The sequence below is a fragment of the Apostichopus japonicus genome, chromosome 19, assembly GCF_037975245.1.
Source record: "Apostichopus japonicus isolate 1M-3 chromosome 19, ASM3797524v1, whole genome shotgun sequence".
NCBI classification, from domain to species: Eukaryota; Metazoa; Echinodermata; class Holothuroidea; order Aspidochirotida; family Stichopodidae; genus Apostichopus; species Apostichopus japonicus.
The window spans coordinates 29,949,929-29,968,728 of NC_092579.1; the positions used below are offsets into that span (position 1 = coordinate 29,949,929).

The 18,800-nt window shown below is 36.9% G+C and overlaps 1 protein-coding gene across 2 annotated transcripts in view; it reads left to right on the forward strand.

Annotated features, from left to right (window-relative positions):
* LOC139959774 (transmembrane protein 104-like) overlaps positions 1-18,800 on the forward strand; it is a 26,594-nt gene continuing 7,794 nt past the window's right edge. Inside the window, exons 1-8 of one of the 2 annotated variants that reach the window (XM_071957616.1) lie at positions 1-463; positions 6,086-6,207; positions 7,012-7,096; positions 13,502-13,610; positions 16,095-16,184; positions 16,931-17,030; positions 17,901-17,979; positions 18,603-18,696. In XM_071957616.1, the coding sequence (XP_071813717.1) occupies positions 419-463; positions 6,086-6,207; positions 7,012-7,096; positions 13,502-13,610; positions 16,095-16,184; positions 16,931-17,030; positions 17,901-17,979; positions 18,603-18,696 (724 nt within the window). In that variant the 5' untranslated portion in view covers positions 1-418. The remainder of the gene's footprint in view (positions 464-6,085; positions 6,208-7,011; positions 7,097-13,501; positions 13,611-16,094; positions 16,185-16,930; positions 17,031-17,900; positions 17,980-18,602; positions 18,697-18,800) is intronic. The other variant, XM_071957617.1, reaches the window with a different exon arrangement.

Genomic DNA, 18,800 nt, shown 5'->3' on the forward strand with positions numbered 1-18,800 from the left:
GAACATTGAATCAGACCTCTTTTCAACTACAGCAGCCTAGCCTAGCATTCATCAGGTGACCACAGTACGAAGGTTGATCCAGCTGTTGTACTTGACGACAACAGGGCCTAAAATTGAGAGACAAATTTGGAATTTTGAGCCGATATCAAAAAAATCAGCAGAGGATTGGCTATCTCACCTACAATTTAACCAACGTGAAATATCTTTACAAAACATGGACGTTTCTTCTAAACGATACCTTGCCTGTTAAGATAATAAGAGGTTTATCTAACTAACATTACCTACATTGGCCGAACAGTAACACTGCAGTCACCGACTGAGCTTCATTAGACTAATGTTCCCGTCCGTTACATTTGCTTGTTTAGCTGTTAACAGTTACGGCTGAAGTAAGCGCTTTTCCGATCAAATAGAGAACAACATGGCAGGACCAGTTACAGATTCTGGCGATGGATACAGTCCATGGGTAAGCCTCACTTCATTGATAACTATACCAAAAGCTCTGTTACGAAGTTAGGGCCTTGCTACAGATTGTAGCCAAATTCTAACGTTAGCCTACGTGAGCCTAGTTTTTGTTAGGCTAGACCTACTGTAGACCAAGCTTAACCATGGTGACTTCGGTAAGGTGACAAGACGTCCCAGATTTTCGGGGACAATCCCCGATTTAAATGTATTCTTCCTGGATTAACAAGTGCCCCCCAAAAAACTGTCCAGATTTAACAATCTTGAAGAACTTTTCTCTCAAAGGGGACAGGGACACCCCTCCCCTAACTCATTCCCCAGGCCACACATTCCACCTTCGAAATTTTGTCCCAAATTCAGCACTATTTAAAAAATATGGTCACCTAACATAGTTAACAACAAGACATATTCACATAGCCTTAACTTAGGCTATATGTGAAGCCTTAGTTGGGCTACGTTTATAATAGAAATGTCCTACTCTAACAATGATGATTTGGGGGCCTACTGTCTGCCACAGTTACATTTTCTGCCATAGAAAAACATTAGTCTCTAGCAAGAAAATGCACTTGCCGCCATTTCGTAAAGCACCATTCACAATAACGGATTACAGCTTACCTTTGTGTAAGGCAAGATGATGTATGTTAAAAGACTAAAACAAAGTATGGTGTGTACGGTAACTTCACATGTCCCCGAAATATGTGTACTGTGTTATACATGTAGTTGCACTGATAGTCAATATGGTTGCAGTGTTTGTAAATAAAAATGTAACCGCTGTTTCAATCCCAATTTTAATCTACCAAGCCTTGGCGGAATGGCCAAACTTGGAAACAAGGATACATAGTTTTTGTATTTCGAGACACTTTCAAGGATTACTCCACGCATTAGCCGAGATGAGTATAATCTTTCTATTTCTGGCGGAATCTGGTCAAACCATCAATGAAATCGTCTAGCTTAAGGACAGAACTAAACCACTGAGCATATCAGCCAGATCACCATGACCGCTATGAAAATTTACCGTAAATACCATCATATTAATATTACAGAACACTGGCTACTTTTTTTGTGGGGGGGGGGGGCAGGGCATTATTTAAATATAGAATGTAATGATTTTTTTTGTTCATTTAGAACAAGTTTTTATCAGAGACTAATTAATTCATTAATAGTCCCCAACTCTGTGTGTGAAAAATCTTACACATGAAGATGTATTGTTTATGAGGCTAATTATGGTATATAGTTATGTCATTGGTAATCTTCAGTGGCCAGTTATTACAACAGAATTGACATTCAGATCTTCCAATCTTCAACGTATTGAATGTTGTGATAAATTTCTCCTTGATTATGTTATGTCCTCGACCAACTTATGACGTCAATCTAATTGATATATGAGTCAGGCAAGGTATGTGAAGGGACCCAGTTCATCAATGCTGTGGAATATTGGAGTTTACACATGTTGAGAGGAAGAACATCCTGTAACCTTGGCTGTGAAAAATTTGAAGGTTGTATCAAAGGTCCCGAATCAGAATTGCAGTATGATATGAGCTACAAATCAATTAATTGGTTTTCCGACCTTTTTCCGACCTTTCAGACCACTCGTTTTCAGACCTTCTTCAATTGTTTTACCTCTTTTTTAATTCTTTAATTTAAACATTCCTCAATGTCTGCGACTGATTTTGAGTGTCGTCTGAACCTCAAAAAATAAAGAGAAATACTTTTCCAGAATTCAAAGCAATTTTCAACTTTCAGGATCGCAAACAAACTTGATTTTGAATCAGTTTGAGCTGTATCATCAGCAGTCTGCAGGTTTGTCGTGGATCCCCCAACCCCCCCCCCCCCATGTATTCTAATGTACCCAAATCTATGGAGAACCTTGCTTGCAAAGAAATTTCTCATGAGACTCTTTCTTCATCACTGCAAGCACTGGATAAGCTAATGAAACACATCTGATAAAGTCATTTATCAAAGAAAGAAAATACTCAACATGTAGTAGCCTGTAGATTCCATCCAGTTCTGCCACAAATAAAAGTTGAAATCTTACAAACAATACTTACATAAATCATCTCATTGGAAACTTCTCTTTCATATGTTATGTAATAACATTCATATAGCTTCACACTCCAGTATAATGATATGATATGTTAGTTTAATACTCACATTCATGTTAACAGAATTTTCCAATTAATGACCAAACTGTCACACTTACGTGCAACAAGATTTTCCGACACAGGATTCTAGTATTTGTAACGTTCATTTTTGGTGATAATAAAAATGTATATATTTTTTACTGGTAAGCTGTTGGTAATATTTCTATGTTATTCTAATAAATACTTTTGGTTTATTAACTTTATATAAAGGTAAGGTAGGAATAATAATAATAATCAGGCAGCGATGTTTACGACGCTTCAGTGACCTCAAACGTGGGAGAAACCTGCATGGGCTTATGGGTTACAACTCATGTCGGGTGGCTCCAAATTCAACATTTTAACTCAACTTTTGACTCCTTTCAATTTAGAAAGTCATTTCAAATGAGGAGAACAGTAGTTTGCTCTTGGATGAAAAACCCACCTTGTATAACCCAGCTGGGGATCGAACCCGAAACCTCATGCTGGCTAAGCTTCATTGCTTCAAATGATAATTATATGTACAGTACAGTAAAGTTGAGTAAACCCTAATGCACTTTAGATTAACCATAAGTTTGCAGGAAGGAAGTGTTAATTCAAGGTTCTTTAAAAACTCTGACAAAGGCTAGCTAGATATTAAAGTACCATTGATTTTTTTGGTTCAATATCTGGATTGTTCTGTTCCATACAGCATATTGTACTGTACTGTACACTGCCTAAATGAATAATGAAGTGTAGTAGTTGTATGCTGTGTTCAACTAATTGTTCAAGTTCTATGTTACAATATTGATTTTCTGGCTAGTTCAGCTCAATATTGATCAATGTTTAGTAGTAATAGAACTCTGTTTATTACATATGTACAATTTTTGTTGTTTTGTCAAATTTTGCTCAGAATGATGATCATGATAACAAAGAATTAAATGACTTATTTCCCCTCCCCCCCCCCCCTCCCTGGTTAATAATACAGTCAATAGAGATACTGGTTCTGCTTCATTCTACATTATATCAACTAGCATATACAGTGTGTATAGAACTACCAACTTAAGTACATGTATGTATCAATTCCAGATTGTTTCTAGCAGACGGCTCTCAGTTTGTTTCCTTGTGCGCAGTGCTAAAACTGTTACAAGTCTGCAACAGTACTGTACTACTGTAATGAGCAAAAGAGCAGCTCAAGTCATGACTGTCCACTGATGAAGGAATGAGGTCCTATCGCTACCACAAAGTGATTGTCTCACGAAAAATAGGAGGCATTTTAATACGTGATACTGTTGATAAAGAAGCTGTGAAACAAACAATGACTGTATAATTAGACTGAAGGCCAAACCCGAATTTGGAAAGGAAACAGCATTGTATCATAAATATGCACAGATATATGTAGGAAATGGTACTAAAGAATAAAGACCTTGTAGAAATGAAAGAAAAGTACTTGATAGCTTCCTTAATAAAGGGAATCCGGGATCTTATTGATGAATACAGGTTGTACGTACAGCAAGCCAACAACTGTACTTTTGTACATTAATAGCAAATGTTGTTTTCAGGTAATCACAGTTACAGTACTGAACTACTGTACTTAGCCTCCATTGGATGTGTATACTGTGTACATACAGTACAGCAAAGCAACATGTACAGTACAGCAAAGTAACACATACAGTACAGCAAAGTAACACATGCAGTGCAGCAAAGCAACACATGCAGTACAGCAAAGCAACACATGCAGTACAGCAAAGTAACACATGCAGTACAGCAAAGTAACACATGCAGTACAGCAAAGTAACACATGCAGTACAGCAAAGTAACACATGCAGTACAGCAAAGTAACACATGCAGTACAGCAAAGCAACACATGCAGTACAGCAAAGTAACACATGCAGTACAGCAAAGTAACACATGCAGTACAGCAAAGTAACACATGCAGTACAGCAAAGTAACACATGCAGTACAGCAAAGCAACACATGCAGTACAGCAAAGTGACACATGCAGTACAGCAAAGTGACACATGCAGTACAGCAAAGTGACACATGCAGTACAGCAAAGTAACACATTCAGTAGTACAGCAAAGTAACAAAGAATGAGGTCAGGGAATAATTTATCTGGTATTGCATCCTAAAATGCTATGCAAAGTTGGTCAAATTATGATACAAGTCCAAAGATCCATCACACTTTTTTCTTACACATGAACCATAGAGACAAAATTCAGAGCCTGCAAATACTGCTACACTAAATTTGAACACTAAATTATTCTCTGAAGGTGTTTATTTATATGTAGGGGGAATGTACAGTAATGTCATGTGCTTTATCATTCATACTAATAACAGGGAAAGTACTATATTTAATATAGCTATATACATGTACACAATATTATACTTCTTCTGATTATGTCTATGTTCAGCACGGTTTTCAAAACTTAGTATATATTCGGAATGCTCAGTTCTGCACATTTACAACTTAAAAAACTACTTTGGTCTTCCCTTCTGGCTATTGTTTGATTTGTGCATATATACTGGTTAATTTGTAACTACCATTTATAGGTTTGTTTGTTGGTTGGTTGTTTGTGATTGCTTTAATCTTGTTTAGGTCACACGGGAAGGTCACTTGATCCATGAGAATGGTTCAAGTAATGGCCATCAGTGGTGTTGCCTCTCCCCCCTCCCCCTCATTTGTTGTGACTGGTTAATGAAAAATTATTTTAAAGTTCAGTTTACAGTAGATGTAGGGACTGATAAGACATGTGTTAGCACAATCACAATATTACCCTTATGACAATCATTAAAATATGTATTCACTCATAATAGTTTTATTTTTTCCCCCATAATTCTTGATGTTGGGACATACTGTACATGTGTGTTCAAAGTTCACAGGGGTGGCCAGTGAATTTTGCCCTCAAAGCCTCGAAATATAGCGAGTATGTTTTCATGAGGGCTATTTTGGGTTTCACAAGGGCTATTTTAGCTCAATAGACTTTTCTTGCTTTTTTCAAAAAGCTGTTAAATCAGTCATTTTGTGACATACATGTAGAGCACGTGCATGTAGATGAACTGTACTGTATGAGAAACAACACTCTCATAGCCTAACGGTATGCAGTCTATTGTGAACTGTATAGGATTATAAAATGTACTATTATTTATACTGTACATGTAATTTAAAAATAATGGTCTTCAATCGGTCAAATTTCAGTAGCTTGTGCTGCTTCCTGGATAAAGAACACAGTCCAACTCTTACTTTCTCCACTCAAAATTCAAATCCTTACAATCTCTCAGATTCTAAAGATTTAGCAAGTCCGATGCCACCTTTATTTGCCGTATATTTGTAGCTGCATCACATTGTCAGAAGGTAACGGTATCGATCCAGGAGTTTTTACCGTCGTTCAGCCTCTTTGGCTACCAAGTGCTGAAAAGTTCATTTAGTCTAACTTACTGTTCTCTACTCTTCTCAACTGAAATGTCTGCTTTTCTGTTACTTTTCTTCTCATATATCCATTATTTTATTTTTTTATTTTTTTTGTCAGGTTGGGCTGATTTACATCTTCAACCTGATCGTTGGGACCGGGGCGTTGACGATGCCTCTAGCGTTCAGCCAAGCTGGTTGGCTTACAAGTATCGTAATTATCTGTTTATTAGCTTTTGCTGGGTGAGTATATATTAACTGGGCACCTGGATAATAGCTAATATTTATCATGATTTGTAACGATATCTTTGAAATTTGATTACTTTACATGCTGTGGTGCAGTCATGCTACTACTGTACACAGCTAGGGTACTATTATTTCAGACCAGGTAGTTTATACAAACTGTGTTAGATCTTGGTATAGAATGTCTGTATCAACCGTACAGTTTGTTGTACAATTTCGCATACGCAGTAACAAAAGTTCAGGGTGAGTGTAGTTTTATATGTAATCGAGTGTATTAACTAAATCAAAACGATTTTTGAGTCTCTATTTGAGGAATTGGTTGTAAAAATAACTAGCTATGTGTAAGGCATAGACTCTCACGAAACAAATGTAAGAACACAAACTTAAATCACTGTAGGCCTTTCTCTACTTAGACCAGTTCGATAATTCCATGTCAGAGTTTAGCTATGCTCTTGCGGTCACTGATTGTAAACCAATACTTTTATAGGTTGGTGTTTGAAAATTTTCTTCCCAAGATCAAGCTCATGCAGGTTCTCTCTTTAAACTTTGGTTTGGAAATAATAAATTATATATATTTTTTTGGCCCCGCAGGTTTGTCAATGCGACTTTCGTTATTGTAAACCAATACTTTTCGGTCCGTGTCTGAAAATTGTCTCCCCAAGATCAAGCTCATGCGGCCTGTTTAATGCATCATAAAAATTTGTGAAAAGTATTTAAGTTGTAATTACTTCTCTTTAAACTTTGTTTGAAAACAAAAAATTATATTTTGGTTTGAACGCAATTTTGTTGTTTTTCTTCTCGCAGGTTTGTCAATGCGACTTTCGTTATAGAAGCAATGGCGGCAGCAAACGCCATCATCAAACATAAGCGCAAAGTAAGAAAGAAAGAGGTACGGTCATCCGCTGGTATAAGGCAACAATTTGAGTTTGAACATTGCTGAACCTTCTTAAATACTTCTTACTTCTTTGTTGCATTGGTATCTCTCCAAGTCTCTGCCTCCTTCCAATGGCCCTACTGGCCACCCTCCTGCCTCCCCCCTTCCCCCTTTTTTACACATATTTGAATTTCTTTTGGGCAAAGTCATTAGACAAATCTGCTGAGTTTCTCATTTAAGACAAAAGGGTCTTTTCCATTCTTATTTGGAAGTTTAGCTATACAATTATAATTTTCCCAAATATATGATTTTCTAATTTTACATTGTCCATTCACCTTTGACTAATTGCACTTTCTTCTAATCCAATATTAACTTTGTAACTTTTAGTTCTGGGAGGTGGAATGTTCACATCTCCAAAAAGATGACCCTTACTTCCATACCAGGTCAGTTTTAAAACAGACCCTTGGGTCACAGGGGTGGGGGGGGGAGTTATTTTCCATGACTCTTGGAATCGTTCAGCATTTCAGACTTGAATTGCGGCCTTATGGGAAAGACTGGAAATGAAGTCTGCCTGTCTGTCTATCTGTCTGTGTTACTGAATTTACAGTTTAGGCCAATCCTCAATAGCAAAGACTGCAGTATTAAACAGTCTACATTAAAATGTGAGGCCATGTCATGTCCTGTCCATTTAAATGTAGTGGCTTTATTCTTACTTTATTCCTCAGTGGAAATAGTTCAAGAGACATGGACATTATTGGCTACAGTCACATGAAATAGAAAGTAACTGAGACTGAACTTGGAAAGAATAGTACAAATTTTGACAGCGGGCAAGGTTTCCAGTCCTTCCATTGCATCATACATGTATTGCACGTCATTGTATCACTACACACACGCATGTCACAAACCTATGTCATTATTCATTAGTGTTGTTGTTACCTGGGCAGGGTGAGGTGATGGCTTGGGTGGAAGGGAGGGGATGGGGGGGGAGGAGGTGGACTAGGATGTGGGAGAAAAGGGAGCATTTTCAAACAGAAACATTTGGTGTCAGAGAATAACAGGTGTAATGGACCCTTTTTGCACACAGAAGTATTTCTTGTGAGTGTAGTTAACTGTGTGTTGTAGTAGAAAATATATGTTTGGTGGTTTTGTGCAAGTTTTTTGCTTTGCAATATTACCTGGTGAAATGGATTGCATTGGTGTCTTATCTGAACTTCCTCATAACACAAAAAGGTTGCCTTAGTCTGCAGGCTGCCGTATGAATGTGAAAACTACTGTAGTAAGTATACAGTGCTACTAACAAGATGTTGTAGGCCCTCTCGTGTCCCCTTATCAAAAATAAAATTCCTGTTGTGACCCTTTTCGTGAGCTATTTCCACATTCATCAAAGTAAACCTGTCCCATGTTCATTGCAAGACATTTTTTTCTCCATATAATTCAGGTTTTATAGCATCGTTTCACAAGTTTGCAATGTTGTCACATTTAGCATTCAAAATATTTTGCTAAACTTTCCTTTTTTCCCCCCTTTCCTATTCCACATTGTTCCTTTCCTGTAATAGCCACAAACGTGTCATGCATTTTCAAATATATCGTCATTCACAATTCCCGGACCAGTAAGTTTTTTTGGGGGGGGGGGGGTTACAGTTAATTGGTAAATGTACATGATCATTATCACACCGTTACATCATTAGTACCTGGTACTAGCCAGCTGCCACAGAATGCATGCCAGCATCTATGGCAGCCTGCTATTCATATCTCCTCACTGCTTACACAGACCATGACCAAACTTCACTAACATAGATCTGTTTCCCTGATGACTGACATTGTGGTCATGGGCCTATAGTAAATTATTATTTATAATTATAATATATTATAATTAAATTATAATATATAAGTAAATTATAATATATTATAATTATTAATATAGTAAATTAATACACCTCAGCGGCTGGTCACATGATGTATCTGAATGCCGTCGGTCAATACTTCAGTTTCACTTTATTTATTTCCAGTATAAATATAAATATTTATAAAAAGGACACCAAAAATTCAAAAAGTACATTACGAAAATTGAAGATAAATTAGTAAAAAGTACATTTTAAACATAAAATTAAAATATGAATATTAGTATAGAAAATTAAATATTAAATATTTAAACACATTTTCTGAATATTAAAATTACAATAAAAGTTTAACTTTGCCATTTTGGATATATATAGCAGCTTGGTATACAAATGAATATTTGTAAGCACATATTCTGTATTTGTGAGTTATTGACTTGTTTCTTAGATTATAGTTAGTCATTTTCAATAGAGATTCAAACATACCAAAATCTCTGTTCTGGTAATGCATTCGGCATACGTCTCGGCTGTATGCCAAGCTATAAAGTGAGACTGAAAAGACAGTATCTGTTAGCACTACCACCTTATTCTTTGTGCTGTGATGCTTCCTGTACAAAGAAAAGCCTGTTCCTGTACAAAGAAAAACCTGTTCCTGGTCAAAGAAAAAACTGGTTTCCCAGAATCAGAAATAAGAAATGTTGGCTACTATTGCTCTCATGTGACAGTAACAGTTTGTTTAAGTTCTGAGTTGCTATATAAGTGATGGAAGATTATGTCCCCCCCCCCAAATTTTTTTTTAATTCATGGTTTCAGTAATGGACCCTTATGGAGGATGCATGAATATATGCCCCTCCCCCCTCCCTCAAACAAAAATTCTGCCCCTCCAAACAACACTCTGCACCTCCAAATTTGACAAGTTCTCTTCGTGCCAGTACCAAGTTTTGGAAACGAAAGCTCTTGTGATTTACAAACTTGCTTTCAGTAATGATAATAGTATTTACTAACGAATACTTTCACATTCAATCTGCTGATGAAGATAATAATTATATACAACTATAGCGAATCTTATGAGAGATAAATGCTGTGTATATCCGCCTTATCAACAGTTCGTTAATGAATATAAACAATGGCGATTCATAATCACTTGAAGCACTAGTACTGAGAACATCGAATGACAATGTCAGTAGAGTCAATAACCTTTGGCATTGTTGGCGTATTCTTCTCTCCCCCCCCCCCCGGTCCTCAAATATAATCAGTAGTGCCCATCCCTAACCCCCCCCCACCCACAAATAGTCTAGTAGTATGCATTACAGTTGTCATTACTCTCAACTATTAACCTCAGATTTTTTTTTTGATTACAGTTAACTACAATGAATATTGACAAAGTGAAGTTTCTCAATATTGATTCATTTAGATGGATTTATATTGGTCACATCAGACCGTTACATTGTCACTTTTGATAATTCGTATATTTTCGTGAATTGGTGAGTTTATCGATTCAGGAAATATTAAAAGCACCCTCTTCATGCCTGATACTTTGTTTCGGGGTATAGGGTCATTTAGGGAATGTTGTGTATAGGGTGGTGGATTCAATTAGAATGTTACTGTAGATGTTCCTTGGTCCCGTTAGAAACAGTTCAAGATATTTGAGCAGTAGATTAGCTTCCTTTGGTGAATGTAAAGTAATCCTAACATTAACAAGAGATATCTGTTTACGCAACCTAATTTGAAAAAATTTGCCAGCATGCATCTGCAGAACTTGTGAGAGAAATAAGTCAAAGATGACGACAGCGTGTGGTGTGATTAGAATTGTTGCACAGTGTGTGAGGTTCTGGGTTTGATTCAAAGAAATATTGTCAGATACTGTTACATGACGGTACGATTTTTTAATTACTCCACTGGTAGTTTAATTCCTACGAGTATGGGAAAGACATCAACTGTTTGCAGCACGAATGAACTGAAACCTGTTTGAGCATGCATGGCATAGTATGGTTTAGTTCCACTAATCTCCTGTAACAATATGAATGACTTAATGAAGAGAAACCAAAGAAAACATGGTATTGTAGTGGTGGATGTTATAACATGGAGCTCACACATACTGTAATGTGCCTTAATTATACATGTGTGCGGGTATTGTTTACAGTGTACACAGATAATACGGGCGAATGAGTTACAATGTACATGCGGGCAGGTATTGTAAACAACATACACAGAAAAGGAAAGAAGCTACTGTATAATACAGGCGAATGAGTTATAATGTACTTGTTAGCATACATCGGTGTTTAAAAGTTTATGGCATTCTTTATGGCATTCTTTAAACCATTTCATTGATTTTAGAGTAGTCAGCCTTGAAAAAAAAACACTGAACTTGGCAACCTATTATGTATGCACAGAATCCTGCAAGGTTATTCGAAAAAGACAATCAAGACATACAACAGTAGTGTAATGATAGAGCAGTATCACTGATTTCAGGTGTAACAGCTGGGTGGAGTTGAATAAACATGGAGTAAAACTTAATGTTGGAACTATATTATCGTCAAAATCATGTTAATTATGCAACTTGAATACTAAACGGGATTTTAATGCTCAATGTTCAATATTTATATATATTTCAATATAAATATATATTTCAATATATATATATATATATATATATACTGTTCTTTATGAAGTTACATGAATATTGTCTGTGCACCAATTTGTGGCCAATGCAATTCCCTAGATGTACAGTGTGTAAAACAATAGTTTCACCATATCATTTTGAAAACAGTTGACTATTGAATGGTACTAGATATTCAGTATTGTATTAAGATCTGTAAAATAGGATCATTTATACATATACCACTCATGACACCACTTATTTGGAATTTTGCCAAGTAGCTTTCATACCAGAGTAATTGTTTTTCTTGAAAAGCCCTTGTGAAGTGCAAAGCAAACATTATTAAACTGCAAAGAGTAATTGTGATAATCAAACATTGCTTGTGTTGTTCATTGTATTGCTACTGCAGGCATGTGTTAGTTACAATGGGCTTCTATTGACTGTGGCCTCAAATTGGCTTTAACAGTCACAATTCAGTCGGAGCCGTTATTTTATTCAGTAATGCATTGTCATGGTTATTACGTGTATGTTGATGTGTCAATGGATGTAATAGTGATAATGCTATTTTGTTTTTTTATTAAAAAAAAAAGAACAAAATTTTTGTTAATATTTTCTATTAAAATGTTGGCCATAACACTACATTGCTCTTTCTTTTGTAATCACCAAAAATATTTCTGTAGCAAGCTAAGCAAGTTAGAAAAACGTGATCTTGTGATTTAAACCGATTGTGCTACCTTCAATACCAAAATTACACAGAAACGTTACGTCGAAGTTCTGTATGCAAGTGTGAATATTCATGAGGGCTGTTGGGGGGATGGGGGTGGGGGAGGAGCCACCAGAGGCCAATGAACATTGGCCAAATGATCCACTTAGTTTCCTTATTCAGTTTGCCAGGTGATGGTTGGAATAATTTAGCTTAGGCATTCAAGTAACGAGCACCATACCCTTGAATTAAGTGTGTGTTTGTGTGTGTGTCCTTGTGAAGCTTGTAAAAGATAGACCACGGACAGCTAATCGCACACTTGGCATATCGCTTATTTTGGGTTGCTCATATCTTTGATTCGAACCTCTGATTACAACATCTGTACGTACAGTATGTTAGATCCCTTCATCATGGGAACATTTATTAAATGAGGTTAAAATAAAATCGTTACTTTTGCTTTTAAAAGTTGTCTCAGACGGTCATATATATATTATTAATTAACAATGTTGCGTAAAAGTGAAGCTTGATTATTAGGTAGTGAACTACATCAATTGCAACTTCATATGACCATCACCTCCTGTTGAAATTGACCACTTTCATTGTTTAAAGCTGTTTCAAGTAGGTTCAGTTTTCATGGCAAAACATGTTAGACATTTCATTCTTTTTTTCCCCTTTTCTCTTTGTTGAGATTTCTTTCATCTTTGGCAAATGTTGTTGTATCCAAATGCCATAACAGTAGCTGGATGTAATATACATATATGCAAACAATGGATCATATATTGCTGAGTATCTGAAGTATGGAAAATCTAATCTACCCATTGTTTCAATGAAGTCAAAAATAGAATAAAAACAGAGGGGGTGGGGTGGGGGAGGGGAAGGGGAGAATTAAATCATGTGTTTCCTTTAATTCTGGATTCTTTTCCAGGTTTGGCCAATCTAGGTGTCGATGATAATTTGTCATAAAGTTTTTGCAAAATTGTATTTTAAAAGTTGGCAATGTACAAATTAATTCCTACAATTTTGAGAGAATGAAAGAAGAAGTAAAGATGGGTGAACCATGTTATCCTTCACTGTTCCTAGTCATGTTAAAAAAGATGGAAACTAAATACGAAGAAAATGAAAAAGTAGAAAGTCTGATTAGGTTGAAGTTAAACCCTTGCGCAACCCTTAGGAGGAGAGGGACCCAGCGAGAAATAATTTGATCCCTCTGAGGTATATAGATTATGTTGAAGAGATGCGATGGATTCTTATAACACTCCCATTTATCGTCTCCCCAACAGATGGAAGAGACGGATTCCACCACCAGTGAGGCCAGTCAAGACAATATAGTAGACGCCACAGAGAACACCTCTCTACTCCATTCAACATCAATAAACAACCCTGTGTCAGGTTAGTTCCTTAGAGATATTCTTCACGCCCTCCACACTCTCCCTTCTGTCTTCACCCCCTCTGCCTCCCCCTTCCCGTACCCCTTTTCCCTGAAGTTAGACAGGGTTAACGGGGAGGACGGGAGGGCGTTGTGGTCAAGTGGTTAAGGCAGTGGACTTGTGATCTAAGGATTACAGGTTCGAGCCCTGGCCAGATCATTGCGTTGTGTCCTTGGGCAAGGCGCTTTATCTCCATTGCCTCTCTTCACCCAGGTGTATAAATGGGGACCTGCGAGGTAACTTGTAAATATGATGCGTGCGCCGGTTTGTGGCTGCACCCTATGGGAAGTCCCCCGGGGGACACGTGGTTGTGGTGCACTGTGGTGCCCCAGGAGAGATTGATTGAATTGTGCACACTTTGGTGTGTGGGTGTGACAAGTTACCAATGACCAGGGGTTAAGTTGTAAAGTCGTGTGAGGAGGCATTAGCCTCATACAAGACTGTAAACCTTCAACTTTTTAAGATTTTGCTGCGCGATACTGGACAGATTCCTCTGTAGCAAACCGAAGGTGCGCATTTTAGTTACGTTTGTGTAACATGACATTGTATGTCACTACAACATGCACAGTACTGAGTGTGGTGTAGTGTTAAAGCAATCGTCGTGTGTGTATGAGATGTGCACATCAATATACCGTTATACCGGTGTAGGGTTGCATGCCACATGTACATGCGATGTACAACACACAGTGCAAATGGTCTGTCATATCTCCAATGTATGACATGTAGGCACAGTGTGTACATACACTCAATGATTAAACAATGCATTGCACAAATTCAATGCACGCTATAAGTAGCCACTGGAAGGTCATTCATGACTGTGGTGTGTATAGTACAGGTAGTTAATTTGTTAGATCTAACGATTCTGTCAGCAGTCGATGGGAGTCAACGGTAACAGTCATGAGAGTGCATTGACCCTAAGACAGTGTAGATCCTGGACACAGGAAAACAGAAATGCAAGCTCATCAAGCTATAACATATTTCCTTGAAATCTCGTGCGATTGGAAAACCTTAGTTTCATTTCGGCTGATGTTCAACAGTGATTGGTCAGAGCTATTTTTTAACATACTGTTGGTCTGTTAAAGCTGCCATGGTTCTGAATTAGTATGTTGTATCGATTCCATGTTAATATATCTGTTGACCGCTCTCTTGCTCCACATTTCGGTTGGAATTGGAAATTAAGCTATTTGACCTGCCGATATGGAAGAGTATTCTGTTTCAAGTGTCTTAATGTCTATCCTTAATGCCCTGATAATATTAGTCTGTACTTGGTTAATGTATTTGGTGTTTAATAGCTCTAACCTAACTTTCCCCACAATGACAGGAAGTTGCTTGGCCTGTCATGGCAATGGTTGTCTTGTAAACAGTGTGCAGTGTGTAGTGTAAACATAGTCAACAGAGGAAGTTGACTAGGTTTGAGCTACAGTTCAGAATGTAGATTTTTCCCACTGACTCTTGCCATACAGGAAATAGCTGAAAGTTGGCTGCGAAGTGCTTTGTTTGTCCTGGCCTGCAGGTCGATTGTTTTAATACAAATCAAAATGTAATAAAGATATAGTAGAATAAAAGACAATGTGGCACAGAAGGAAAGAAGAAGGGGAAAAAAGTAAAAAAAAGGCAATTTCCACCCATTAGTTTGAAAGCCGTAGGTCGAAACGTAGCCTTTTGAGTCTTGTTTAAAAAACATTTTACTGAAGCTAGCGTTTATTAAACCAGGATTAAAAACTTGACTAGTCAAGCTAATGACTTAACACTAACTTGGTCATGGGATTTAGGCATACAATAAAAAAAACTAATTAAAAAAACTCTCTCCAAAATCAACTGAACGTGATTGCCTTGTATGGTCTTGATGATCCCGTGATTGTTGGAAAGTAGACAAGTGTTTGGCCTGATGTTGAACACATGTCTATTCTTCAGGAAATGGATCACATTGTCATCAGTTTTATGGAGACCTGGGTTTTACGATCAATCACTTTTAATAGAGGCTTATATGATGCTCTTTAAGTAATTATCAGCTGCCCACAAGCAACACATACAGAATTTCCTTTTAGTTCTTTCTTTCTTTTTTATAGGGGGGGGGGGGGAAGGGGGAGGTACAATAACATGTTTCACTTTGCATTACAGAGTTTGAGAGATACTGTAAGTGTCCTTGAAACCTTTGAAAACCAAAAGTTGAGGATTCTAAAAGGCAGTCTTCTTTAGTTATAAATATTTATAAAGTTAATTGATAAACACAGATACAGGACTGCTTTAGCTGAGGAGGGTGGCAATTGTTGGGAAACCAAACATTCTAGACTTTGATATTAAAAGTATCTATGAAAATCAATATAAATTGATGCAATCTGTAATGCTGACGGTGATGATGAACATAGGACAAGTAAATCATCTTGGAAGGATACTAGCTGTAAAAAATTATTTATGGCAAATTCTTGTTTTATTCCTTACTCAGGGGTGCCTCCAATACCCAAAACTTCTGATTACTTCGAAATAACAGAAACAGTGGAGATGGGGAAACTGGCATCTCTCTTCTTTAATAAAAGTGAGTATCTTGTGTCAGTCCGATGGTTCGTTGGTCACTTCAACTGTTGCCATAATGAGAGAATGTTTTATCTACCGATCTGCTTTGAGGTAACAGTTTGAGGAACAAATTATAGCTTAAATAAATTGGTAGTTGATCAGTCAGAGATTTCTGGGATCTTTGTTATAAACCTGCATCAGTTTCCGTCTGAGTATGGGAACAGATTGATATATGAAACCAGAGTTAATTGTTTTTAGCTCTCCGATGGTGTAAAAACTGTAATCTTTACATTCATGTGGTGTTAACATCTATTCACCAAACTATTTATGTCAAGCCCAGTATTATATAATGGTAGCATGCTTGGTACAGCAGTGCTCATCTAACTGGATTTAATATGCAACACTTGTTGATAATTTTGTTTGCTCAGATCATTAGCATATAAGGAAATTTGGAAATGAAGATGAGAATTAATATTATTTTTAAATGATTAATGTGTCAAAATTGAGTGAAATTTACAAATTTCCTGTAGTCAACAATATGCAAAACCGTCAAATTGTATCTGCTCAATACCATGCCATGTTTTTGGCAATAGTAGTAAAAAGTAGCTGCTAAAGAGAAAGTTACCAAGGGATGGCATATCTGAATGGGGTGGGGGAGGGGGGAGGGGCTACATTTTCTTGGCTGTCAGAGGCCATCTCTGAACATGAAATAGTATAATTGTGCCAATCTTATTTTTCACTTTCCCTTCTCTTTTTCTCTTTCTGCAGTTGGTGTTAATTTCTTCTACATTGTTGTAGCTATTTATCTCTATGGAGATCTGGCCATATATGCAGTGGTTATACCAAAGTCTCTTACCAACATCACATGGTAAGCTATCTAACTCACTGCTCTTGAAAATCACAAATTTAGAATGAAAGTGGAAAGAAAAGAATGGACGTTTTCCAGTCCTTGTCTATTCTGATATTTCTCTGTTAGATGTATGTTTTTGGTAACTTTGTGCCATTCTATTATAGAAGAAAAGCTAAAACATAAATCATGTGTTGCATATTTAATTCATTTGATCTTTTTTCATGTTACTTATGTTTGTCTCTAATTACTTTGCATACTTGTATCAAACATATATGCAAACATGCTAATTAAGATAAAACGTTTAACTGTCTTTCTGTCTACATATTGGTCCTGCCAGCCGCACTACCTCAGCAGTTTACCCCTTTCCGACAAACGTCACAAATCTCCATAGCAACCACTCCCATATAAGATTTCTTATATACCTTCACTTCAGATACACTTGGCTCACAATAGGAACTTGCAGCAAAATTTAAGGGGCAAAACCATGACATGTTCTGTCGCCATGGTAATATGTAATGTTGCTAATGGAGACGGTGGAATGTGTCAATCCAGGCAGTTCTAAGATATTGAAACTTACTCATCCATTGTATTTGATTGTGTTAATAGTTTAAGAAATAGGTTATCATTGATGTCAGAGTATATACCTGTTAGTTTGCTTGGTATTTGATTGTGTTAATAGTTTTAGATATGTGTTAGCATTGATGTCAGATTATATACCTGTTTGTTTCTTGTTATTTGATCGTGTTAACAGTTTTCGATATATACGCTATCATTGATGTCAGAGTATATACCTGTTTGTTTGCTTGGTATTTGATTGTGTTAATAGTTAAAGATATATGTGAGCATTGATGTCAGTGGTATCAACCTGTTTGTTTTCTTGTTTTTCAGTAAATATGCGGGCAGTGGTGACGATCTATGCTGGAAGCATCTGCAGATAACGCACAACGATGCTTATAGATGTTATCTGGTCAGTAGAGCTCTCTTGAATGTGTTTGTTAGATCTTAAAGTATTTATAGGGGAGAAAGAACAATACAGGGTATATGCAGAGGGGTTCAAAGTATGAGGGCAAAAATGGTTCCCTATTCTCAATATTCTCAAAGAAGGGAGAGACCTTCTCCCCCTCCCTGCAGTCTTCCATTTTCAAGATAAAGAATATTTTTAGACCTGTTTTTTTTTTGTACTTCTACTATTAACATGTAATGGAAATGAGAACATAAAATGTCAATATCCTGATCATGATTATTATTACCTTCATGGGTCCCTAGATTAGCTCCCTTTTGTACCCATGTCTCTTGTGGTTTTAACACCCAAACTCCTCATACAAGTTTCTAGTTCACCTGTGGCACTTTGTTAATGATCTTTGTTGGTTTGAGGTCAAAGGTTATCTTGAGGTTAGCTTGCATCATTCTATAGTATATAACCACTTTTGAATTGTGAAATTTTGATTTCTCAAGACTATTCACCACACTCACTTAAGTATTCATGTTGTTACTGGACGATAACTCTTCCAACAATAACTCTTTCAACGATGACTCTTTCAAAGATAACTCTTTCAACGATAACTCTTTCAACGTTTCTTCTCTTCTCAGACGGTATTTGTCATCTTGGTCGGTCCCTTTGTCTTCTTCAACATGCAAAAGACCAAATACCTGCAGGTTGCAACGTCTATCTTACGTTGGATGTGTGAGTAGTTTGCTTCTGTTGCACTAGTTTATAATGTTCTTTTGCCTTCGTGAATCACCCACTAAAATGTCCTTTCCTGAGGTGTTTTAAAAGTTGATATCTTA